The sequence below is a fragment of the Lissotriton helveticus genome, chromosome 5_1 (genome assembly GCF_964261635.1).
Source record: "Lissotriton helveticus chromosome 5_1, aLisHel1.1, whole genome shotgun sequence".
NCBI lineage: Eukaryota > Metazoa > Chordata > Amphibia > Caudata > Salamandridae > Lissotriton > Lissotriton helveticus.
In genome coordinates, this window is record NC_136065.1 from 538971582 (window position 1) to 538999319 (window position 27738).

At 41.2% G+C, this 27738-nt stretch overlaps 1 protein-coding gene across 1 annotated transcript in view; it reads left to right on the forward strand.

The window, feature by feature from the left end:
* The window catches only part of PCDH15 (protocadherin related 15), a 2579312-nt gene that overhangs the window by 1550178 nt on the left and 1001396 nt on the right, over window positions 1–27738 (forward strand). The window contains exon 13 of the mRNA XM_078642873.1: window positions 4075–4224. Within this exon, the coding sequence (XP_078498999.1) occupies window positions 4075–4224 (150 nt within the window). The remainder of the gene's footprint in view (window positions 1–4074; window positions 4225–27738) is intronic.

The following is a 27738-nucleotide window of genomic DNA, read 5'->3' on the forward strand; positions in this document are numbered from 1 at the left end:
GGGTCCCAAAGCTGTAGCCCAGTTGGTTCTTGGTTACTTGGGGAGATCAGTGCCTTCTAACCCTGGCCAAATGATTTGTCACTTGGGGGCTAGGACTCAGTCTCCCATAATGCACCTGTGCAGTGTAGGAAAATCCAAGTGTCGCTTGTCAGATGGAGTAGTCCTCTATTTGGGCTTTTGCAAGTGGCTTCTTCCAGCACTTTTATACCTGTTTCTGCTCAGGGAGTCCACTACTTTTCCTTTAAAACAGGAACAGTCCTTTGTCTGTGGAGCCTTGAGAGTGCAACAGGTGCAATCCTTCTGAATGCAAGCCTTTTATGCTGCAGTCCAAGGGTCCAGCAAGGCGGTCCTCCTTCTCTTGTTGTTCCAGGCAGTGCTCTGAGGGCCTCCTGTAGACCTCCCATATTTCCTCATCATTCTGGGCTGTCAAAAGAGGGGACAACCCCCCATTAGGGTTAAAGTTGTCAGCCTCTGCTATGACTACTTTCTGAGAAGTGTGGCATAATTTTGACACAGAATACACTGTTTTCCAAAAATCAAAATGGAGAAATTCTCTCCTTGGAGTGCAGGCCTGGTTAACCCAACCCACAGTTATGGTTAACATTTCCCTTCACTTCCCTTCCAGCCCCTCTCCTAATCTAATTAGGGGGGCTTCCACCTGTGCTTCTACCTTAAACGTCCAGTTTATCTTCCTGGCCCCCCTTCTCGACCCTTGCTTCTCCAGGATGAAAATATCCTTCCAACAAATGGCAGTATTGTTTCAGCCCCAGGCCTCTTCACACCTACTCAGGGAGCAGCTTGGCTCAGGCTGTCAGAGGTTGGCCAACCAGAAGAGGCTGATATAGGGCTGTTTTAGGTAACTATAGGATAGTAAGTTCTAAAATTGCTTACCTGCAATAGTTATAATAAGCCTGACCCTACTAGGTTGTTAGATTAATTGCAAATATTATTGTGATCCTTTGAATCAGTTGCTAGCTACCTCCAATCAAATGATAGACTTCATTAATGTTTAAGAAACCCTTTCCATGTCTCCCTATAGAGCTATCAGCACTACAATGGGGAAAATTACTTTGGCCATATGAAACATATTTTAAATGTCCCTGCTTTTTATAACAAGGTACCCTACCTCTGAGGTACCTAGGGCATACCTTAGTGTTCACTTATGTGTAATAAAAGGGTAGTGTTAGACTTTGGAAGTACTTTTAATTCCAAAGTTGAATTTGGACACGGCTTTATTTTAAACCAGCATGCAAAGGAGGGCTGGCTTTCAAATGACAACTGACACCAGAGATGTGCACACATAAGTGCATTAAGTCCACTGGGATCTCTACACTTGCATCCCCGGCCATAAAATAGGGATTACTGTTAGGCTGTCTTGGCCTATTATAATTACATGAAATACCATACATCTTTTAAGGCGAGAGGACATGCCCTGGGTCTGGTTAGCAGAGCCCAGGGCACCTTCAGAGTCAGTAACTACCAGTATCAGTCAAATAAATAGGGGTGATCAGGGCAAAAAGGGTGACTTACTTACAAGATAACACTGAAAGTGTTGATTTATTTTCAGTAAGATCCATGGCCTCTTCTGAGAATGTTCATGATTGCTTCATGGAAGTACTGACCTGGATGAATGAATGAATGAATGAAAGGATTCTTATTATGCGCAAACTTTGCCCGATGGGCGTCAAGGCGCCTATATCAAAATAACAGCTCGTCACGATTGGCAGCATTCTATCATAGGTAGGCCCTCCTGAAGAACCAAGTTTTAAGTTCCTTTTTGAACAGGTCAATTGAGGGAAGCGTTTTTATCTCAATTGGGATGGAGTTCCAGAGCTGCGGAGCAACAACTGAGAAAGCCCTGGCTCCCCATCTCATCAGTCTAAAACGGGGCACAACCAGTTGGAAAAGTCCAGCAGACCGAAGACATCTTGTTGGAGCGTGGCGAGTAAGTAAGGAACCAATCGCATTCGTTGGTCCCTCCGCCATTGCTCTATACGCTAAGCAGAGAATTTTAAAAGAAATTCTGTGCTGCACGGGAAGCCAATGAAGGTCTTTCCTTGCCTTAGTGGCAGATGATGTCTTAGGCAGAGCCAGAACAAAGCGTGCTGCAGCATTCTGCACAATTTGCAGCCGATGGATAAGGCTCTTGTTAGACTCCATGTACAAGGAGTTAAAATAATCCAATCTGGAGCCAACAAGAGCGACTGCAACCTGTTTGCTCGCCTGGGGAGAGAGATAACCACGGATTCTATTAAGTATCCTAATCACACCCCAGCATGTGGCCACGGTCCTGTTGACTTGAAGGGACAGAGAGAGTGAGGTGTCGATTATCACGCCAAGATTTCTGGCTGATTGGGATGGAGTGGGGCAGATGCCAAGAGAAGAAGGCCACCACTCGCTCGACCAAACATCCTGGTCCTTCCCAAAAACCAATACCTCTGTCTTTTCGCCATTAAGCTTGAGGGAATTGATGGTCATCCAGTCTGCCACATACTGCATGCAATCCCTGAAGCTAGAAGCGGATGTCATGACAGAGGAGTGGGCCAGAGACACCATGATCTGAGTGTCATCGGCGTAGGACACCACCTCCATCCCCTGCGATCTTACCAGTCTAGCAAGGGGGGCCACATAGATGTTAAACAGGGTCGGACTCAATGCCGACCCTTGTGGCACCCCACATTGCAAAGACTTGGCAGGGGAGAGGTAGTTCCCAAGCATCACTCTCTGCTCCCTTTCAAGAAGAAAGGAGTTCAAAAGACTCAGGGCCGGTCCAGTAACCCCAGCCTCCCTAAGCCGAGATGTTAAAATGGAGGGAGACAGGGTATCGAACGCGGCCGTGAGATCAAGCAGGACAAGGACTGTAGTATGGCCGGAGTCCACTGTGCGCCGGATGTTATCAACCACAAGGGTAAGGGCGGATTCAGTGCTGTGGTGTTTTCGGAATCCGTGTTGTGTGTTATCTAAATATTCTGACTCATCAAGAAAAGAGGACAGATGGAGGTTAAGATGGATGAACCAACATTCCGTTAAGCTCAACTGTGATCAAACTTGTCTACTGATTTTTGAAGGAACCTTTTTGATGTGATCCCCTTCTTGGTAACTGCCTGAACAGGTCAGCACTCCATCCCCCAGTGTGCAAACTAGAAACGTTGGCATTTTCTTTTATGCTACTCGGTAATGGGGGTATTCAGTTTCAAGAAACTGATTACCCCCATTACTGCTATGTGTTTTTAATATTTGTGCGTCCAGGGTGTTTCAAGGTATGAGCTACCATCCTATCCCTGATGAGTTATTGCAATTCCTTAGATCTAGGACTTCTGAACTACGTTATCTTTCATCTACAGGTTATTCACTATCTTGCTGCTAGGGCCCTTTTCTGGATTACCTCCACACTGCTCCATTGTTAACCTCATCTGAGGCAGCTACATTGGCTGCAAGAGTAGAAACAACTTACCTCTGAAGCCCTGTGCTTTTTTAACTTGGCTTTATGGAAAACAGGACCAAGCGTCATTCTGTCTTAGATTTCCCATATTTGGTTCCTCAGAAAGTGTCGGACTTCAATGTTTTACTTTTCTCAGTTCCTCAAATTAGCCATGTAAGGCTAGAGAATAGATCTTTTTCCTATCTTGCCCCTAAATGAAGGTACTCTCTTCCTCTCAACTTACGCTCAAAAACAATCACATGAAGGTTCACAAAACCCTCACGACCTGGCTCGTCTACTTGATCACCACACTGCCAACTTTCCTAATTCCTGAACACACTTACTAGGTAATTATTTGTTTGATACGTTCTTCAATCATTCATTCAAATTAATTATTCACACACAATGTAAGGCAAGTAATGGACTTTATGCTGCATCTGAAATGCATTGAATTAGGGCTCTACTTAGACAAATACATATTCACTACAAATACTGGACTAAACACTACAGTTAAATTATAGCCATGGATCAATGCCCATGTGTCTTTTCTAATGTTGATACCTTGAAAAAAACTGAATATTTTTTAATTTCAATATCTGTCTTGATCAAACTCAATATAAAGTGGTCACTAATATTTCCCCTGTCTGTTTTAGATGATTGCATCTGATGGTACACAAGAGAGTGTACCAGTCACAGTCAATATCCTGGTGATTGATGCAAATGACAACTCCCCCACCTTCTCAAACATCTCGTACAGTGTCAAGATTTACACCGATATGAAGCCTGGTGATATCATCATTATGGTAACCTGAATTCCATTTTCTCTTTTTTGAAGACTAGTGTCCCTTTAAGTGCTTCAATGAGTCAAGGTCCACTGTTTGAGTGATGTTTTATATTAATGTCATAAATGTGGGTCAAAACAAATCTTGTGCTTCAGGCACTGTCATGGGTCTGGACAACAAGACATTTTTGACAGATACTAATACATATCCTGGTTGTAAGTAAGACAGCCCTTGGTGCAAACACCTTTCACCATGACATTACAAAAGCAGATTTCTGGAGATGGGAAAGTGTGGCAAAACCTTTTGTCCATGTTTGTTTTGTGGCATTTTGCTGTAGTGGTGATTTGTTATGTTGGTTTTGTGCTGATGTGTTTATTGTGCTGCATTATTGCAATATAATGTTGTTGTGTTGCACATTGGGTGTTCTGCTATTCTGTGATTTGACTGTTATGTTTTGTCGTGCCCTGGTATAATATGAGTGTGTCGTAATTTTGCAATGTGTATGAGATTTTGTTGAGTGCTGTTGTGTACTTTAGAGATGTTAATAAATGCTTCAACATTTTCAGCCATGTGTAGCACACGCCTTTAAAGGTCCTGTGACAAGGAACCATTTATCATACTTTTAAGATGGCAAACTGTCACTCATTAAGCTCTTTACCAGTCCGCTTAAAGCTGTGTCTAAAACCAGTCTTAAAATAGCAATTCTATTGCTCACTTTATGTGATGCCGCCTATGGTTTCTAAACAGTTAAAAGCAATTGTTGGTGTAGACAGATCAACAGTTTCAATAGTGAAAGAAATGGAGTAGGTCATACACCATCCTTCATGACATTTTTGATTCTATATTATTTCCCTTAAATGTGCTCACAGAGGCCTCATTCGACTTTCCAATTGAGGTTCACCTTTCCCAGAAGTATGCTTTGAAAGCTGCACCAGTCACAGATATCCAAGCAAACTACTCAGAATGTTAGGTGGTATCTACTATTTTCCAAAAGGGGAGTTCTGTGCACAGTAAATGTCTCGTTGTGGAAATTAACTTTATTTTTGTGGTTTTGTTCACCATGGCAAGCATTTTCCCCATGAAGGAATTTCTTCTCCTACACAAAAATAGGGGGGTTCTCTTTGCCAACCCGGAAGGGGGTTTATTGCTGCCTTTTACTTGAGTAACTCTTCACCCATTCTAGGTTTGGAAATAACTAGACATACCTTGCTCCAAAATGCAAATAATGCCTTGACCCACTCATTCTTAATGCCATGTAAAGGAGGGTTTACTATTCACTACTCCAAGCTGGTACAGAATTGAGACATATATTTACGCAGTAGTGAAACCTTTTTGGAGTTAGTTTCAACTATAAACAAATGCTTACAGCTGCAAATCACTTTATGAATCGAGCTCTTTGTATAGATCCAAAATATTTATATTAATGCATGTGTAATAGGAGAATGTGCCCAATGTAAATATAATAGAAGAATGTGTTGCGTGTAAATATACAGCCTATTTTTGAATCATGCACATATACTCTGCAAAACCTTAATAAAATGTATATACAGGTCGAAAGCAATGACACAAAACCCAACTATTTAAGAAATGTGTGAACATGTGAATATAAAGTGAGAGAAATGGACAGAGCATGCTATTTTAGAACTATTTTATGATGGAGATAGCAGGTGAAGACAATTGTTATATACATGTTTTTAACCATGCATTTGTCCAGATTCTGAATGATTGCAGAAGATAACATTTGGGAGAAAAAGGAGAGAGCACTGAGGGGCCTAGAGCCATAGGCTTTCATTGGTGTATTCATCTAAATATGTATCTCTAAGTTTGTGCTCAGTATCACAGTGTACAACAATGTAGAGGGAAATACCTACTTGGGCTAGACTTGCCACATACAGTACCTGCTGGAAACCTTCTAGCAATACATCCTAAATCCGTAACAGAATATGAGTCCTGGTTACTATCATGGAGTTTGTGTTGAAGTACCCTGAGAACACTTGTAGAAGTACCCTGGTGGCATTCAGTGAGCACTTGATATATCCAGCTCCGTCAACTTGGAGTATAAAATATGGAACATTGAGTTTAGAGTATTAGTTTGTATTGCATGAGAAAGCCCAAGTAGTTTATTCATTTTCTATAAACTGAATTTATGGTAATTGTTTCCATTTCTTCAAATCATAAAAACTTGATGGGAGACCAGGTCAACTGTCCTTTAAATTATTGTAAGCAACTGATTCAATTGATGTATGAGTGACCCTATGTAGTCCATGCAAAGAGCTTGATTCTGTTTCTCTTTATGTCTCATTTAATTATGTTGCTCTCAAACATGGCAATGCATGTTTTTGTCTGTTTAGAGGGCGTGTGTGTGTGTGTGTGTGCGTGTGTGTGTGTGTAGTTGATGTGTGTGAAGGTCATTAGATCACTGCTAATCACAGATGCAAATGTTTTGTCATTACGCATGCCACTTACATTTCATGTGATAGTGGGTGGCCCATGTGTGTGGAATATATTTATCAGAATTGCTTAGAAGGTTCAGTCTGAGCTGCAACCCTGTCATGCATTCTTGGGTGATCTCAGATGCTGATCTTATGTTTTCTAGTTCTTTTAATTTGGTAGAAGATTATGTTTTATAATTTTCCTTCCAAGTTAAGTAATTGGTTCTAATTCAGAGCCAACATGTGAGAAAAGGTGGACATCCTTACAGTCAGTAGTTGATTGTGTTCACCTTGGCAATTATTTTACCTTGAATGGAGTGTTACCTTCATTATATCATCTTAACCAAACTCGGTTATGTTAGGTTTTGGAATCTGAGGTAGACCACCTCTAGAACTGGTATCATCTGAATGAACTAAAGTTAGACCTGCATCCTTGGTGTGGTTTCCCTCTAGCCTTTTCCCTTCAGGATCCCTGTGTTTGCTGGCCCTATGACTCTGGGCACTTTTCCACTGCAAACAAGTGCTAAAGTATTTGAACTCTCTGCTAAATACATGATATCATTGGCTTATATCCAATTGGCAGATTTAATTTACTTATAAGTCCCTATTAAAGTGTACTGCATGCACCCAGGGCCTGTAAATTAAATGCTACTAGTAGGCCTGCAGTACTGACTGTGCCATCCACTTAAGTAGCCCTTTAAACATGTCTCAGGTATGCCATTGCAGGGTCTGTGTGTGTAGTTTTAAACTGATATTGTGCCCTTTCAAAATAAACCTTTTGCTAGGGAGAAACCTTCCGTTTTAATTCACATAAGTCACCAACAAGGTACACCCTGGGCAGCACCAATGGTGGGGTGCAGTTTAATTAATAGTTGGACGTGCACTTTAAAGTTTTACATGTCCTGGTAGTGAAAAACACTTACATTTATTTCTCACTACTGCAAGACCTTTATGTCCCATAGGATAATAATGGAGTTGCTTTATTACATTTGAAAAGTGTAATTTCCAAATGGAAAGAGGTAACTGGTTCATGTTTGGTGTCTCTGGAATCCTAATTTAAAATCCTAATTTATGGTGAAGTCGGATTTTAAATTACAATTATGAAAATGTAACTTTCAGAAAGTTGGCATTTTTTGGCCTTTGACGCCTGCAACCGGTCTCTGGTCACATGACTGGGTGTAGTAGTCCAGTTGGGCATTGAATATTCCTCCTAGACAACCGCACACAATGGAAGCTTAGATGTGGCTGGGTTGACCAGCACTCGCAGGATGGGAGTAAGGAGCTGGGCCCAGCCTCACTTACACCTGAATAGGGTGTGTACAGTCTCCACACAAAGGCCTGCATACCCTCTGTATTTAGTATGGAGCCAGAGCAGGGAAGGCAGGGCTTCGGTGCACTTCAAAGGCATGCCTCTAGAAGCTTCTCCCTACTTCAAAGGCACAACTGTGTAGTAAAGAAGGTCCTCAGATGCTACCACCTCAGTACACTTCTGGACCAGTGGATACTCTGCCAGGAAGAAGGACTGCTTTGCTGCCACATTGACTGCCACTTTGCTGGACTGCTGCTCTACAAGGAACTCCTGCCCTGCTGTGTTGACCTGCTGTCTGCTGCCCTCTTGCCTGGGAAAGAACTGGGCCTGCAACCCATCTTGAAACAATGACCTCTGAGTGGCTCAAGGGGCTAGTCTGCTGGCCTTTTGATCCGAGCCCCAGGGACATAACAGGGTCCTTAACAGTTCCTAGACCCATCTTCAGCAAGTTCCTGGCCCCCAAGAGCTGCCCCTTCAGTCCTGGACCCTTAGTGTGACTCTTGAGCTCTTACATTTAAGCTTTTGTGCAAGTTTGCAACAGAACTGGCCAGCTCCAATGGAAATTCAATGTTAGTTGCTGCCTTCCCCTTCTCCTCACACAGCAAGTACTGATCGCCATTGAGGACCACCAACACAAATCTCCAGTCCTTCTGTCTGCGATGACTGGCCTTCTCTTTGCATCATGCCGACCACCACCTGCGACGATCTTCTTGTTCTTCCGACCTTCTCAAAAGTGAACAGGAATCTTGGCACAAAAATCATGTGACAGTAAACCTTCAGCAAGGCTAGTCTGGGACTGTATCTGACCTCAGCTCCATCAGGGTCAGCCTGAAATTTTAACTCTGACCCGGTTCAGCGTGCTCAGATAGCTGGGGTTGGGGCAATATGCTTTTAGGCACTATATTGCAGTTTATTCTTGAAAACGTCATAACTCAGGGTCTACTGATTGAATATAAGTAATGTTGGTCTTTTTCTATTTATTACATTAAGCTCTATTTTTCTAACATGGTGTGGGATCTTTTTGTGAGGTGTTCTCACTGTTTTACTGTTTGAAGTGTTGCACAAATACTTAACACATTGACTCTAAGTTAAGCCTGACTGCTCTGTGCAAAACTATCAGGAGGTTGAGCACAGTTTAATTTGGGGTTTCCTTGTGCCTTAACCTGACAAAGATTGTGGTTGCTGCTTGACCAAGGCTAACACACCAGCCAACAAGTAACCCAATTTCTAGCAACCAAAACCAGGTAACTATCTTAAACACAGTGGTTCCACTTTTTAATACCAGAGATCCAGGGTTTGCCCATAGACAGGGGCATTTTTTAGTTTAGTATGTCCCATCAGCAGGAATCTTATGTTAAATAGAAACATGGTCTGGCCACACTGCGTCTTTCATATTTCATTTACATTAGTGAATGTCCCTTTTGGTTCAGTATGAAGTTAGCAATATTTCTGAGGAACATGGATATCATCATTATTTTTCAATCTGTATAGTTACATGCTTGAAATTATCCTCTGCATAGAAGTCCTTCTTTAACATTCATAAAGGCATCAGAGTTCCACCTCATATGAAGGCAAACCATGTATCCTCGTTGTTCAATGGCTATCAACAAAATAAATCAGGAAAACACATAACAAATAAGATGAAATACGTCTTTTGAGAACTAGTCACTACACTGACATCAGGAGGAACAATGTAAAAAGCTCTGGAACAAAATAATAACCTGGACCGTGCCAAAATGCAGTAGCTTCAGTGGCTCTCCACTTGTGTTTCTCTTTCCAGGTGGTGTACACAACTGGATTGCTTACACATTTGCTAACACTTTTCAGTGTGACAAATTGATGGACTAGAAACCGCTATCAAATGGACAGATGGCAGTGTTAATCACCTAAGGGTCAATACATTACCTGGTATGTGAAGCGCATTAGGCTTCACAAGGAAAACAGAGAATAGTTTATTTCAAAACATGAAAGTTTATTTAAAGATACTGGTTTACATAAAAGAAAAGTCAGGTTAGCATTAATTAATAATCAAAATGTGTATTGTTTGAATAATATGCAATTCAAATTAAATCCAAATCTTATAAATCAGAGAACGAATCAGCATGGGCTCACCTCAACAGAGAACGATAAAGGAAAGTCAACCCTCTCTCTGAGAGTGTACTCTAAATCTCCTACTCTGCTCTGCTCTATCATAAAAACTGATCTAAAGGACACAAGCTCTAACATTTGACACACCTCCAGGCAGTTCTCATAAGACGGTCAAATCAGGTTAAAATGATATGATAGAATTACATACTTGTTAATTTCGCACAATGCAAGCTTCTCTCCGCTCTCTTCAAACGTACACTATCTTTAATGAGATAAGATACAGGGTGTAGTCTTCATACTGCAGGTGTCTTCTTGAATGTAATGTCTATTAAAGGACTATTTTATTATCACAGAGAAATTAAAACATTTCTTCACATGGAAAAACAATTAGAACATCAGCTCCCATAGAAATCAACTTTTCACGTCACAGAGCTAAGATGGCAACCAATGTGAGTCATTTTGAAATGTAGACGCACATTAACTATAATCAATCTAAGTGTGATTTAACATAATTTCTTTCTGCAAACTACATTAGAGTTTCTATGCCTTAATTTTGTAGTAATGCAAAACATTAAATATGAAAATCTTCACTACATTTGTGCTGCTCAGTGTTCAAAGAAAGCAGCGAGGAAGCACGCTCTAAAAGTCAATCTGAAGAGGAAGTAGAGTTTCAGATGATATCTCAAAAAGGTATCAGAATTCAACCAAATGTAAAGTGGCTTCTTAAAGATTCAAATAACTGTCCAAAGTTCTCATTACACTTATTTCAATTGCCCAGTCCTTTTTAGGTTACTTAATCAAGCGAAACACAATACCACTTTATTCCAGCGGTGCTGTGATTCAGCAAGATGAAGTGTCAACTCTGAAGAGTTACACAGTAAAATAGTTTAATGAGAAGAGACTTAATTTGAGGTTACAGAAGCACTAAAAGGAAAGTTGATAGGCTTGTTGATTCCTCATCTAGATGCAAATGGGAGTTCAACAGTAACTGGTCTGCCTAGGTGATAGTCAAAAGCACTTGTTAACAAGGCACTCTGGCATGAAAAGAGGTCTGAATCACATTTACTGTTTTTCACTGCAAAACTATTATGTAACATGTACACTCCCCTTCCAATGACTTTGTGGCTATTTTATTCCCAATGGCAATACGTGCTCAGTTAAAATGCTGGGGAAACATCCTTTACAACGCAACTTTTACCACGCAGTGCTTTTACATCGCAACTTTTACAACGCAAACCATTACAACGCATTGCGCTGGGGGGCGCTCTAGGATAGGGAATAGATTTAATTTACTATCCAACACCTTCCCTACTATCCACGGGGACTGGAATTGGAATAGTAAATTAAACTATTCACTATCCAGCACCCCAAAGCGCTATGCGTTGTAATGGTATGCGTTGTAAAAACTGCGATGTAAAAGCATGCGTGGTAAAAGCATGCGTTGTAATGTCATACATTCAAATGCTGGAACAAACACAATTAAAAGACAATTAAATGAGAAAGCATCTCAACAAGGCCTCGAGTATGGTATATCTGGGTGGAGTGACAAGCAACAATTGTGAAGGAACAACAGGGGAAGCAAAACCTGATCACTATAGCAGAAGCTTTGCACTGGGTTCAACGAAAGCATGGAATGTTTTTTCCTCTGTCAACAGTAAAGCCATAAAGACAGAGTTGTTTACCTTTAAATATGTTCCCTTCCCTCAGGTTCTCTCTGTCTGTCAATTCAGCCAGCGCCAAGAAGCCTTTTTGACAATTCAACACCATGGGAAAATAATTAACCGAACAATGTGTTGTCCAAGCTCAGTCGGATTGCTGGCAAGCCAGTTAAAAGCACTGTACCCGCAAGTCCTTAGTTGGGAATCTTTTTCACTAGCCCAGGATTCCCCTGAAAGACTTTGGATAACATGTTTCAACCCAAAGTGCAAACTTCCCAATAGTTTTGTAATGTTTCCTGAACACCTTAGTGATTCAGATGCAGACGTTTGTGACAGCTTCAGTTTGCTCAAAACGTCTGTAGAGGCTACGTAGACAATGCCAGAGTAACTCAATGCTCCAGCAATTTGTTGTAAATAATTTCTTGTTTTCAGTTTTCATGAATTGTTTCAGGTTATCCCAGACAGTTTTATTTAAAATATGTATGTTCAAAACAAAGTAGTGCTGGAAATATCTGTTTGTAGGGGTCTTTCCATATTTGCAGAGAAGCTTAGTATCACCAACAACACTTCCCATCAGTTCTGTTTTATTTTAGCTATCACTTCACATCAGGGATCCTGCAGTTACGAATTTACAATTATTAAAGTGTGTTATTAGTACTAGGTTGGAAATGTAATTAAAGCAATTGCACATTCAGAATGCGCCAAGAGGGACGTCGGGTCACTGCCATGGATACCTAGAGCAAAATTTACAGGGGCGTAGCAAGGGGGGTATGATGTTTGTGGTGTTACACCTCCCATTACTAAATGTATTTTCTGCTAAATAGCTGTCTACTTGAGCTTTAAGTTGGGTATGGTGAGTTTATGTTGGATATTACCAGGCATAACTGCATACACAGAAACAAAAAGACACATCCACACTTCCCATCTTTCTGTTTCCAAAGTCTTCACAAATTAAGTTAGTTTACAAAATATTGTGTTTTCCCTCATTTAGTACCTTTATCAATTACCAATCCTCTCCCTTTCCCCCTTGATGCCTTCACATGTGTCCTGCTAGCTGTATAGTGTGTTTTAGCATTATAAGCAGGCGCGGGCCGTGGAGGGAGTTACGGTGGGGCAGGGAGGCGGGGAGGGGGCGGGGCAGGGTGGAGAGGGCTAAAAACCGGCACCTGGATAATTACAGGTAAGTAAACAATTTGATTAATAAAACGAATTTCGTAGTGCGCACTGCATCGCATTTTGCAATGCAGTGCGCGCTACGAAATTCGTTTTATTAATCAAATTGTTTACTTACCTGTAATTATCCAGGTGCCGGTTTTTAGCCCTCTCCACCCTGCCCCGCCCCCTCCCCGCCTCCCTGCCCCACCGTAACTCCCTCCACGGCCCGCGCCTGATTATAAGCCCCCCCAATCTTACTAACCAAGCTACGCCCCTGAAGGTTTCTAGTTGCAAAGAACCCACTAGTTTCATCAGTTTTTGGGGACTTGAAAAACAGTGAATTAAGAAGATGGTTTGGTAGTCTGGGCTCGAAAGACACAGAAGGTACAGTAAATGAGCTTAAAGGATTAATGCCTATGATAGAGCCAGTTTTGTTCCATATTTCAAATTCTAAAGTATTAATAAATAACAAAATAAAATCAGAATGCTAAAATTACTTATTGCAGCAGTAAGACAATGGTTGGTTGAAAGGGGAGGGAAAGTATATGTTCCAGCATTTAGATAGGCACCATTTATTTGCAATGTATGTGTGACCCTAAGTAAGAGGGAAAGTTCTGCTGTTAATGGCCTATATCTTTATAGTCTGTGTCGAATGAGAGATAACTCTTCTATCTGAGAAAAGAAACGTTAAATTTTTTTTAGACTAAGAGGTAGCTCTGATGTCTGAGTCCTTAACCTGAAATGTATGTGAAACCTATGTTCTCTAGAGCCTGAACATTTATCTTTGTTCAAATCTGAGCTATAGCTATGTTGTTTGAGAGTACCATTTTTGTAACCTGTGGAATATCCTTGTGTGTGTGTGATCTGAGCCTGTATGCAGCATGTAGTGTTGTTAAAGAAATTGCTTGAATTTTGTTTTGGTCCGCAGGCTTAGCAGGTGGAAGGTGGCAAAACTACCATTCATACTCAGGCTTGAGTAATACTGATCATTTGATATAAGTGGCCTTCTTTAGAACTCTATGTTTGACTTTAACCGTGCCCATAAGTGGTACAGGTCAGCTATGAAAACCCAACGAGACATGAGGCATTTACACCTCAGTTATACTCATTTAAGCAACCTAGGAAGAATAAATGGGTGTTTCCAGTGCTCTGGACATGCCACTGTCACAGACCCAAAGCATCAAAACCCAAAGATGTTGTGAATTGCGTGGTATCATACAATTCAGTATATTACATAATCTAATATGGATAACATGCCATGCAGGTTCCAACCCCTTCCTTCTCTCCAAACATCGCTCACTGCCTGCAACTTTTCTTCTATTTTCTTCTATTTTCACATAATATTTATATCCAGACGTCACACGTTTTCCGCTACAATTGCGAATTTCGGCTGCTACTTATATTTCAAAAGTAGATCCTGAGAGATTCATCAAGGAAACAAGTTAACAAAGTCGGGCAAACCATTCCAAATCTTCCTTGGAATTTCATCAATATACAAAACGCATTTTGTTTAATGTTTAATCAAGCTTGGCCGTAAAGTACATTCCACAGCAATTCATAAACCTGTAAAAACACTCAGAAATGCCACTATCCTTCCTTTTTAAAAAAAAAAAAAATTATTGAGAATTTATATGGTACAAAAGAGAGAAACAATGTACAGAAGAATCAAATGAATAATACAGCAAATCTTCAAAATGTTAGAAAATTACGTCATATTACAAAACAGTTCATAAAAAACACAGCAGAAAATCCATAAAAAGACATATATAAATAAGCATATAAATAGCCATATAAATATGTATAAAGATAACTGACTAGGGAGGGGGGGGAGCATTTCAAGTATTTACAGGGGATCCATAAAATATATCCAGGGGAATTTTACAAACATAAACATCGGGTCCCCACAAACCCAAACCTAATTAATTATAGCTGACCCTCCCTCCCTCCAGGCTTTCAGGGGAGCCCAACTTTTACAACCAAAATCACGCAGTTTCCTACCCATGTGCAAATACAGTGCGGATTCAATATTATGGATTCCAAGAAGCCTAGTCAGCCACATTTGAAAGGTTGGGGCATTTGAGTCTTTCCAAGCCTCTGACAGCAGGATACGCAGTACAGTGACAGCTAGAAAGACTAATGCCTCTGTTTCACTATTATTAATGCCGAGCTTACTATCGCTGCCGAAAATCATCACTGTCGGGGATAGACTGATCTTGGAGCCTAGCAGCCCCTCCAGGAATTTCTCAATCTCGGTTTTGATTATGCTGAGCTTCTCACAGTAAAAGAACATGTGCAGGAGATGCGCGTGTGCGAATTTCTGCTGCTACTTATATTTCAAAAGTAAATCCTGATGGATTCATCAAGCAAACAAGTTAACAAAGTCGGGCAAACTGTTCCAAATCTTCCTTAGATTTTCATCAATATACAAAACGCATTTTGTTTAATGTTTAATCAAGCTTGGCCGTAAAGTACATTCCACAGCAATTTATAAACCTGTAAAAACCCTCAGAAATGTCACTATCCTTCCATCTCCATTATTTGGGGAGCAATAGCAAAATGAGGCATAATTATTAAACAACCAAGGCATGCAACTTTTTTTCCCAATAATAAAAGTATGAAGATCTAATTAAAATGAAAGCTACTGAATGTGACTACCGATAAAAAAAATTATGAAAAAAATAGGACACTGTGCAGTTGTAGGACTTGTTTTTGAATGATTGTGACCTCTTTTCAAATGATATGTTTTTTTTGTAAATATGCTATCCAGAGAGCATTGTATGTCCCAAAAATACGTATTATTTAAAGCATTTGTACTTTTAAACAACAAATTCGACATGAGAAAAATTGTTCCCTGCCACATAGTTACATCCAGACGATGACTATACAGTGGCTTAACGCTACCTTGTACATAAGGAACCCATTCACGCTATGTTTAGCGTGAAAGGGGGTTCAGTGGGTGTTGTGGTGGGCGTTCCACCACAACACCCATTGTATTTGACGCTGCCCCATTGTACAAGGGCAAGGGTGGCGTACATAGGAAGCAGCGCCAAAATTAAGACCAGGATGACCCTGGTCTTAAGGTGGCAAAACGAGGAGAAATGCATTATTTCTCCTCGTTTTTGTTTTTTCCATGTGTGCTGCCTTGTGCAGCACACATGGTAAAAGCAATATGCCATGATTTGTTTATGTACAGGAAGGTGTCCCTTCCTGTACATAAACAAACCTTTTTAAAAATGCAATTTTAGGATTGTTTATGTGCAGGAAGGGACACCTTCCTACACATAACCAATCCTCCCCTGCACACAGACACCCTTGCACTGTGGTGCAAGGGAGCCTGCATTGGTGCTATGTTGTAAAACGTAGCGCCATCTCAGGAGGAAATGCAAGGCTGCACCACATTCTTGTAAATATGGGGTAGCCTTGCATTTCCGAAGTGGTGGAGTGTGTCGTTAGGCCCAGGACGCTAATGACATGCTAAGTCTCTTCATTGCCCAAATTTAACTCCTTGTCTTGGTTTTGGTTCAATTACTTTTTTAAACATATGCAGATGAAAAATTGCATGGCATGAACAATATATGTGAATGCTCACTGTGTAATATTCATTCATGAACATTGTGGAGGGACTAGAGGTTCGATGTAACCCATAGTTAAATTTGAAGTAGAAACTGTTTCAGATGCGTGCAAATCAAATTCCTGATGGGCCTTTTATTTCATGTATGAGACATACTCTATACATTTGTTTCTTTTGATTGTTTGATTGAGCGCTTTGCATAGACATTCCCCATTATAAAAAAATAGATCTGTCTTATGATGTTGTCTTTTCTCAAATACATGTTCAAGCACAGCTTCTAACATATAGACTTTGTGCTTCATCTATGCAAGTAGCTTGACAATGCATAAAGTCGAAACCCCAGAGGACAAAATCCTTTTTCACTTAAGTCATAGTTTCTATGGCTATGGAAGATGTATTTATATTGAACGAGAATAGGTCTAATAAGACAAAAAGTAGATCAGTATGCTGCTTCTCACAATGTGGTACTTTTATTTGATCTGCAGTCTGGTACTGTGGGTGAATACTTTTCCATGCTCAATAGTTTACTCTTACTTCGTCTAACAGACCAGTAACCTCAATCTGACTGGGTAGAGGGACAAAAAACGAGAATATAAAATATGTATTTACTACTCGCTGGGTAATTACCATGGATGTCAATTCATCAAAATGCCTGGGGCAGCGGAAGTGATATCGCACACCATTTGATCTTTACTTTGATTTACACACATGCTTACACATACTAACACATTCAAACACTCTTGGGAACATTAACAGGCTCTCACCGCAAGCATGCATACAACATACATTTAACTACATTTTTTACTTACCTTGGCTTCCAGGTAGGGTTATATTCCACCAAATGTACTCCATGGTTATTGCACTAAAAGTGAATACTATTATTCACAATTTGTGTAATAAAAACATTGACAGAAAACCAGGCAAGTGGAGCTCCAATCAGCCTCCATTAGGAAGAGCTGCCCCTACTTTCCCAGCACTTGTTTTGCTACCTCTGAGGCCAGGTGTCGCAAAAGCAGTGCCAGGTCACAGCTTTAACCCCTTGCGACCCCTAAATGACGTCCATGGTCATTAACTTTCAAAATATCAAGGCTTGACTCTTTCCCATGGGGTGTTTAATATTGATGACTCTATTAGCCAAAATGATAACAATTATACTAATGCTAGCAATCAGAAACAACGAAAAAACTTAACACCTAATTTAATAAGCATAAGTTCCAAACTACTGTTAAGTAATGGACAAAGAAATGGTTTAGAGAAAACATGAGTTAAACTGATATTTTATGGAGTGCTTTAAACAGTGAGAGTATCATTGGTCACATTGGTGTTTTGGTATCAAGAGTGCATCCTTTATTAACAACTAAACATTGAAACCAATTATTTCCCAATTCATAAAAAGTCAGCAGGAATGACCTACCTCTGAAAGAACTCCTGCTTATCTATGCAAGTACAAATAGGTGCTAAATGTGCTTTGATGTCTAAAGTACTTGTATTTCTGCATGCAGGAGCGTACAATTTCAAGGTAAAAAAAGATGAAAGTGTACATTTGAAAGGCCTTATTTTTCCTCTTTGTCTACATGTGTAAAATATATTTGAAAGGGAGAAAGACTTGCTTAAAACCCCCATCAATATTGGTAACTACTTGCAAGTCCTTGAGTTTGTGGTGTCTTTCAATTGCTGATGGTAGACTCTTCCAGAAACTACTACAAACTCACCACTGCTGTTGGATTTGAGCTTACAGAAATTGCGCCCTACTGCCAACATTTCTACAGCATGCATGAGGAGTTGCACCACCTTGTCACACTGCGGAGAGGTTAAAATGCAAGGATTGTACTGAATGTCCTGATTACTTAAAGAAAATGTCATCAGTTTTTTTCCCCTTTCCAATCATTACTTTTATGAAGTTGTATCCGGGGTTCACTCCTTAATGCCTTTGCCACCCAAAAGACACATGAGTTCCTTGTGAATATAAACACACAGTGGTTTATGAACCAACATCTCACACTTATGAAACAGCAGATAATACCCTGTTCTTCTTAAAAGCCCTCCTTGCTTATTTAGTTTCTCATTTCAGACTAGAATGGGGTTGTATGGGGAAATAATGACGAACGGAAATCCTCTGCCCAAGAAGCAGACATGACTCCAGTAGCTTGTTCCCACACATTTCCAACATTTCTCTGTCACCTTTATTTTGTGGCTCTTGACCGTCCGGCTGCGTTAAGCTCTGCCTACAGATTACAAAGAGACTCTATGTCTCATAAAAAGAAACAACAAGTTTCAAATTGTTGCATAATTCCCTACAAACATGAAGGGAGTGGCGAGACAGATTAAGAAAGCCAGTGGGAGTATAATTTCCAACTCCCTATGGAATTTATCTATTACTTTCAGTAAAAACACACTGAAGAGTCATAAAAGTATTCCACAGCTTGAGCAGAAAACAGACTTCCTTGTCCAGAGATCACCGGAGGCATTATCCAAATAATCATAGTAAGCCATGTAAAAAGCAAATATTTAAAGTTAAGTTCAAAACCTCGGCCTTAACATGTACAATTAGATTGTTCACATAAAACCCCACTGGCTAACCACTCAAATGGACTTAAACTACACCAATGTACCATGTAGCTTCTGATGAACTCACAGGGCCTATTAACGATACAAAATCTAGATATTTATGCCTGAAAATATTTCCTCTGTAATTGGTAGAGTATTATGCACTTAACAAATTTAAAAATGTTTCACAGATTATGCCTGGAAAGGATGACAGATTTCAAAAAGAAAACATGAAAATAGATTTTCTGTAGTTTAACTACAATATTTTGGAACTGACACTAATCAAAATCTTGTATTTCTTTACTCAAATAATGGTTCGTGCTTAGCAATCACTATAGAACGGCCTGAAAGGATATGGAGTTTTTCAGAGATTGATTTTGAGATGATCAGCGGCAAATTGCTCTCTCTGTATCAATTTCTTGCTCCTTTCATTGATACCCATTTCTTGAACTTTCTTTTATTGCCAATACTCAAAAGACAATGCTGGTCATCTGCTGAGGACTAATCTCAGAGATGTATCATGCTAGTTAAGGTCAATTAGTATTTTCACTTGAATCTGACCCCAGTATAACTGAATGAAATCCTCAGTATCTTTGCCTATGATCCAGCGGAAACAGTAGCATTTTTTAACCAATTTATAATTACCACTAATTTCATTATACTGGACCTTTCATAACCATGCTTTGGGCTAATATGAACTAAAATCTAACCCCAGTATAACTCTGAATGAAATCCTCCATATCTTTACCTATGATCCAGTGGAAACGGTAACATTTTATAACCAATTTATAATTACCACTAATTTCATTACACTGGATATTTTCAAAACCATGAGTTTGGGCCCATAGGAATTAAATATACACAATACCAGTACCTCCGATTAACCTTTTAGTAGAGCTAATAGGGACTTGGCAACGATAAGACGGATGATATTCCCTTCATGAAGACCCACAACAAAAGAAATATCTAACTAACAAACTTAACCACAATATAACAGATTATCAATGAACCATCAATAATGACAAACTCGGATTACTTATCAGTCACTGTTAGCTATTATTTCAAAATATGAATGACCATCACAAGAATCCAATAAAGAACAACATAATAATCTTCATTAGTTCTGTATTACAGGTAATTTCACAAGGAAAAGAAATACAGTTTATGACAACTTCTCAATATTGGGCATGTGTGGATTGGAGAAGAGACAAAAGGGAAATTTCATTACAAATATAAATATGCAATTTTCAGATTTCATACAAACCTAGGAAATAAATGCACAGCATGCAAATAGTCAGTAGAGCTAACCCTCCGCCCGGAAAGGTAGAGCTTAAGGCAACATTATCAGCCGATAAAGTGCAAAGTATCAGGACAGCCTCAGTCAGATATATCAAAGACGGCAGCCACCCTTGGTAATACAGAGAAAACAGCAACGAGGCTCTCCTGTCATAGGGAAACAGCTACTCCAAAAGATCATTTCGTACACTAGAAATAATACCCTAAATGACAGAGTCCATCCCTCTCTATGTTTCATTTTCACGAAAATCCAGAATTCTTATTGGACAATAGTCGCAAGGTGACTGGTCTTCTCATTTCCTTTCGCTAAGATTTCCATAGTTCTTTGTTATTGCAGATTGTCGTCATCGTCCTTCAGCAAAGGAGTACATTATTGTATTCTTCTTCTGATGCTCGCGCATACTTCCGTATCCACTTGAAACATTAATCGATGCAGTTAGTCCTTAAAAGATAAACATTTGTTCCGGAAGGAAAGGATGTCTTTTAGATATACACTTTACACAACTAAACAATTAAATCAACCATTTAGAAATAGTGAAGGACAAAATACATTCTTTAGAGGCCTATGTTTGTGAAAGGCCTTCTAGAAAATTGTAAAGTCATCTTCGTCTAGGAAAATAAAACACGTTTTGGTTAAATGTTTACAAAGAAAAATGCTTGAGAAAAATCTTTTGCTTTGGTTTTCATTATTCAACTTGACGCACATATGTATACTTATTCCTTTTACTGTCTATGACGATAAATGCTCTCTTGTTATTAAGCAGAAAAAAAACACAGCATTCAAGCAAACCATTTCTGACTGCATTTCTATTGTTTTGCACTTTTTATTCTATTCGTATACATTCTAATATAGACAAAAAAAGTCTCTTTTCGCCTATACATGAAACCTCATGTTTTCAAACATTTTCTCTTTCTACACATAACATTATTATGGCCTTTTAACTAACAAATGTGCCCTTTCTCTCTTGCACATTTTCAAACTATTTTCCAAAACCCCGTTTTATCAATTTTCAACCTATTAATCACTTACAGCTAGATTCATCAAAGACCCGTTTTGCGAGTCTTTAATAGCGATTCATAAGGAATCGCTATTAAGGACTTGCAAAACGGGATTCATGTAGGAATCACAAAATAAATTGCGATTCCTACAGCTTCCTTATTTGCGATTAGCAAATTGCTAATTGCAAATAAGGAATAACTCCCCATTCATTCCTATGGGCCAAAGGCAGATGGTTTTAGTGCTGGGTCTCCCTTGAGGGTGAAAAACATCCTGCATAGAAGAACACGGAGCACGGAGCTTGGAGCTCCATGAGAGAAAAGTCATTCCACCCCCTTCGTTGTGCTCGTTTGAGTGTGAGCAGCTGGGGGTTACGGCTCACTGGAGCAGGAGTACAGGAGTTTGCTGAGCCGATTGAGGAGTGTCAGATAATCCTGCAGAGCATGCAAACTTGAACGTGGTAGGAATTACCGTTTCTGCTACCGTTTTGGTGGTGTTTTTTTTTTTTTTCTGTCAAAGGAGCGATAATGCGAGGGCGATAGCGGAACGGATTGTGTCCTAGCGGCAAGCTCCCCAGGTGGGAAAAACAAACTTTTCTCTTTTTTCTTTCTTAGCAGTGGAGTTGCGTGGTAACGGGGAGGCAGGCTCTGCTTCAGGCAAACTGGGGAGTGAAACTTTACTGCCCTGGGTCTGCTTTGGATCTCCCAATTCGAAGCAGTGGTGAAGTTGGCTTTGAGGCGCCCTGGCTCTTTTTGGAGGCATTTGAGGCTGAACTATATTTGCTCGTGTTGTTGCTGAATTAACATTTGAACTTCACATTTAGACTTATTATTAAAACTTTCTAAGACACACCGAGATAAAAGTAATTAAGCTTCTAAGGCGTTTCTAAAGCGTTTAAAAAGGAATTCTATGCCTCCGAAGGGGAGGCTCTTGTATGTGCTCCGTGGGGCCACCTTCTGACTTGCGCCCCATACCCTAGCGCTTCTCTGTCCCCGCCATCGCCGCCGCTGCCAGGACACCGCAGCACGGCAGCCGGGACAGGGAACTACACCTCCCAGGAACCTCAGCGGCTGGACGCCGCCTCCAGCAACCAGGGTGCGCCTGAAGGCGCTTTAAAGGAAGGACTGCCCTCCGCGTCGCGGGTAGCGCGCGGGTAGCGCCGGGAGAAGCCCGGGACAAGGGCGGGTCCATCTAAGGCCATCATAGGCCAGAGGAGGCCGGGCCGGGTCATCCCCCTTGCTTTTGGTCAGATTACGTGCTATGCGGAACACTGACTCAAGGTACTTTACCAACTGACTATATTTGGTTTATTCCACGGGGTCTCGCCAAGGGTCACTGTTGCTCGACTCCCGATATTGTTTGTGTTCTGATTGTTACAAGCTGTCACACTATGTCTTGCAAGGGGGTCTCTAGAAAACACTCCTTTGAGAGTGACTTGCTCAGGGGAAGAATGGACTATTATCTTAAGAGTGCTGTATTGCCCATTGCTAGTGAATTGGAGAGACTAGAACGATCTCCAGTCTTGGACAGTTCACTTATTAAGGGTTCTCCCTCACAGTCTGCTGATTTAGCCCCAGCGATATCACTATTGGAAGAACTCAATCTAATGTGTAAAGCCTCGTATGCCCCTGTGAATATAGAAAATGTGCTAACTCCTGTTTCAACCTCCCCCATAACTATGACTAGTCCTGGTCCCAGTCGTTCTTCCCAACCAACTCAGACCTTACAGGAAACAATTCACCCAATATCATATTCCCTACCCACCGTCTCTACCCATGCGTCCTCGGTCAAAAGGAAGAGAGATAAAGTTAACCAAACGGGCAGGCAGGTCAAGAAACAAAAATTAAACCTACACCGACCAGTACACAATACCCCAAGCACTGATTCTCCGAAAGTACCTGTACAGGATTCCCTATTGCCCGCGCTTGAAAATATTATGAAATCTATTTTATCCCCATTGCTTGATAAAATAACTAGCCTAGGGGATAGGCTCACGGGACTTGAAGAAGCAATAAAGGCTAATTCGCTACCTACAAAACCCTTGGGAGAACCAGTACAACTACAGCGCCCACCCCCTATAGAATCACCTGATTCTACTATACAAAACACAAACACCAGTAAACAAATAGCTGCCCCACTTATGAACACTTTAAAAAAATTCTAAAGCAGCCACGATACCACAGCGCTCTTACCTCAGGGTTGGGCACAATAAAGAAATGCCATCTCAAAATAGATTAGTGGCTAGTCACGACACCATCCCACGTAAAACAAATCACCTTCATTTGCCTCCAGAAGCAGCTCCTATTGTGTCCGTCCTCGCAGGTATACCAGAACTCCCAAAGGGGAAACATGAAAAACAGCAGGATCTAAGGAACAAGGTAGTGTTCTGGCTAACTAAAAATAGGCCATTGCCCCCCAATATAGATGGCACTATACTAAGCGTCAGAAGGGTGGGCTGGCTAGGACCTCTTGTAAAAAATACTGTGGGCGATTTGGTCCTCGTAAAATTCAGCAATAAATATGTCGTCCCATACCTCAAATCTTGGCAGCCGCAAATAGGCGATGGTCCAATTTCGACTTGGAGTCTAAGCGATTTTTACCCTAGATCTTTATATGTCCCGTCGCACCGCTAAGTAACTCAGAGTAACTTCTGGACGGCTAGATGTGGTCCTGTACTGAATGGCCCCCTTTCTCCTTATTTTTATTTGATTTGTCCATTTTTTTCTGTTGTCCAGTGATTAGCTGAATTCCTCTATTGATTTAATCATTTTTTTTTTTTTTTAAACGTTCGTTAATTTCCTGTGAAATGAAAAGTTTTTGATGTGTTGATGTATATATATGTGTTGCTGTTGCTTTTATGGTTTTATATTGAAATCGAATAAAGCTAATCAAAGAAAGAAGAAAGAAGAATGGGGAATTTTTTCCTTATTTGCGATTAGCAATTTGCTAATCGCAAATAAGGATGCGATTTCAAGGGTGCAGGGGTGTCCAAAGGACACCCTGTAGCACCCCTGAAATGTGAATTTATACTGATGTTGTGCACACACATGTCCAAAGGACATGTGTGTGTAACATGCAACTTAGAAAAATGCATTAAAATGCATTTTTCTAAGTTTTCGCTATTTACCACGAGGTTTGACTTCGTGGTAAATAGCGGTCCTAAATTGAGAATTCGCAATTCTTAAATGTTTCATGAATGGCATTTAAGGAATCTCTAATAGAGATTCCTTAAATGCTAATCCTCGCAAATTTGCGAATTCTTTATTAGCGATTTTTGCATTTGGGATGATGAATCCCAAATGCAAAAATTGCACTCGCAAAGGGCCAGATTCTCAGAATCTGGCCCTTTGCGAGCGCAATTTCCTTTCATGACTCTAGCTGTTAGTTTTTGTTAATAACAGACTTATGAGTGGACCTAATTGAGCAACATTATTTTGCAAAAAATCTTGCTCCATCACGTACAATTCTGCTGGAGCTGCTGTACTCTACCTTCTGTGAGTCCAACCCTTGCCTGAAGTTCCCCCTCCAAGATATGGGACTCAGAATTGGGTTCTGCAGCTGGTTTCATTAGCTACATCTACTGGGCCCTTTAAATCAAGCATTTGAGCTCCTAGAAACCGCGAACGGGACTATTTGCTCTGGAACCATGTTGCTCAAACAAAGGATCAGCGGGAGCAGAAAGAAACCTGGCTGCCCACTACGGTCACTCCCAAAACCTGGGCTGCAGAGGTACTCATATGGCTCGGGGTCCAGTCCTCCCAGGCACTCCGCCTCCCAGCGTCACACACAGGTCCTGTGCTGCACTGCCCGGGAGGCACATGGACTCTGTGCTTAACCTTCAAGGGGCACACCACACCCCTGTTGTACGGGCCGGCTGACTTCTTCGCAAGGTTGCTCAGAATCATGAGGCATGGTACCTGAACCTTTTTTCCGTCCACCACCCCATGCCACCTCAGTCCCAGGAAGGTGGCAGCTCAGTACAGGACACAGTCGGGTGATGGCATGTTGCCAGCAGGCTGCTTCCATGCAGGTAATGGGCTCAACTGCAGAGCTGTTTCACAGAGCAGTTTACGGGCCCTGCTTTTGCCAGCTGATCTTGTGGTCCTTCACCCTTGCTTTACAGGTTGCTTAGTGCCTTCAGTAGCTGCAATCGCTCTCACTTTTGGTGCATGCATGCAGCCACCACATGATTCTGTAGGCCCAGTGATTCCTAGGCTCATTTCATGCTCACCAGGGGACTAGGGCTTTCAGAGTTTCAGCGTGCTGCAGCGCTGATGTTGTGCGGATAGTCATCTGCCACAATTGTCTTCCTTTTACCTTATTTTGAGCGGATATATGGAGGATAATTAGCTCAGCCATCAGAGCCCTCTTGATGAGTGACCATCATGCTGCAAGGTCAAGCCACCAGGGCCGGACTGGCTATCGGGCAGTTGTGTGTGCTGCCGAGCTGGGGGCTGATTTCGTTGATAGGGACCTGCGGGTCAAAAACGAAATTAGTTTATTTTTTATTTTAATGCGCACGCAGGTCCCCATCAACGAAATAAGCCCCCACCACAGAGAAATTAGCCCCCAGCTCGGCAGCACACACAACTGCCCGGTAGCCAGTCCGGCCCTGCAAGCCACACCCCCAGTGACCTGCTGAACTTTGAAGAACCCCTAAACCACAGATCATGCATGCAACCTGGGAATCATCCTCGACAGCCAACTTACCATGAAATGACAAGCCACCACATTTTCCGCCTCCTAATTCCACACTCTTTGCATGCTCTGCAGAATCTTCAGATGGATCCCAATCAACAAATGAAAAACCGTCACTCAGGTCGTTGCCACCAGCTGCCTCGACTGTGCCAACTTTTGCATCTTCACTCAGCTCCTCTGAAGACTCCAGACCAGACAGAATGCCAAAACCAGACTCACTCTGGACCTTCCTAAGCAATCGCACATCACTCCCTCCTCAGAGACCTCCACTCGCTCCCCATCCAGAAGAGATACCAGTTCAAGATCGTCAGGCACGTCTACAAAGCCCTCCCCAATCAGGGACCAGCCTACATCAACCATCAACCGAATTTCCTTCAACCCTCCAGACACCTTTGTTCCTGCACCCTCGCCCTCACCCCCTGCAGCGAAAGCTGGGGCCACTTCTTCTCCCACATTGCCACCAAGACCTGGAACAACCTGCCCCATCTACTCAGAACAGCAGCCCTCCCTCATAAACATTAGAAAGAGACTCAAGACCTAGCTTTTCAACTGAGACATGCTCAGCAGCAAGATACCCCTATAGGGGGCATGTGCTGTGCTTCACAAATGTTTTTGATTGTTTGATTGATTTTTGGTGGCTTTGGTTGTCTCGTGTTTGAAAAGGGCTTGTGTTCTGGTGTCTGTATGGTTCTGTTAAGTAGATTTCTGCTGAATGTCTTTGCTATGGGCCTCTCTTCCAGTGCCATACATGACATCTATTTGTCCATTGCTATGGACCACGCCTCATGTGGGATCTTTTGCATTCCTCATGGATCCCATCAATTAAATATATCTGCCTCACCACAACAACCACAATACTTGTCTACTTGATATGTGAATATAGATTTGCTATGCATCCTTTCACACAAACAGCTTTCTGTCGACCTTACTATGCAGCTCACCGTGTACTCCTTTGACGGAATGTCTGAATTTAGTGTTCTCTTCATCACTTCAGAGCTATGGAAGGCTGTTCCTTGGCATTCTCTCCATATTTTCCAGAACAAAGCAAAGTTTGTAAACTTAGCTACCTCAAAGTGTAACAGAAGGTGACTAAGTCTCTCAGGACCCTGTCAGCCCAAGAGGAGCAGCGTCCTTGATATCCTTCAGAAAGTCTCATTAAGCAGCTAGGGCTTCAGCAATTGCCTATTGAACTAGATGCATTTAACAGGAAATGTCCATTGATGCTTCTGGTTTATATCTCAGCTGGCCCTAGGCACAATGACCTTGAAAGCGTCTGCCCTCGCCCAGGTGTTTTTTTATAAGTAGGCTGAAATAGTTCAATAAGCAGAGCATATGTGACAAAAAAGAAAAATTTCGACAAACCCCTACATGTTTTTTTTTATTTTAATAAGTGCGACTAAATATTATTGAATTAACTGCTTTACCAGCAGTGGATAGGCATACTTATGTAAGACCTCCTTAGCAGTTAATTTTAGCAACATGAATGTCTCACACAAGTTACAACTCACACTGAACTGTAAAGAGATAAAATACTTTTGACATATTATTATGTTCACATGTAATTTAACATATTACGCTTGTACTGACACCATGCTCAGACAAATGAACAACCGCATGGGAATCCATTGGGAACTAAGAATTGTAATTCGAGAACTTCTAGAGAAAACCCTATACGGCTGAGCAATTTGTCTTATGGGGGCAGAAACTTATCCTAGAGGATAACTAGGCGAGCAATTTCATTCCACATTTCAATTTCTGACAGAACATGTTATGCTGACCTTGAA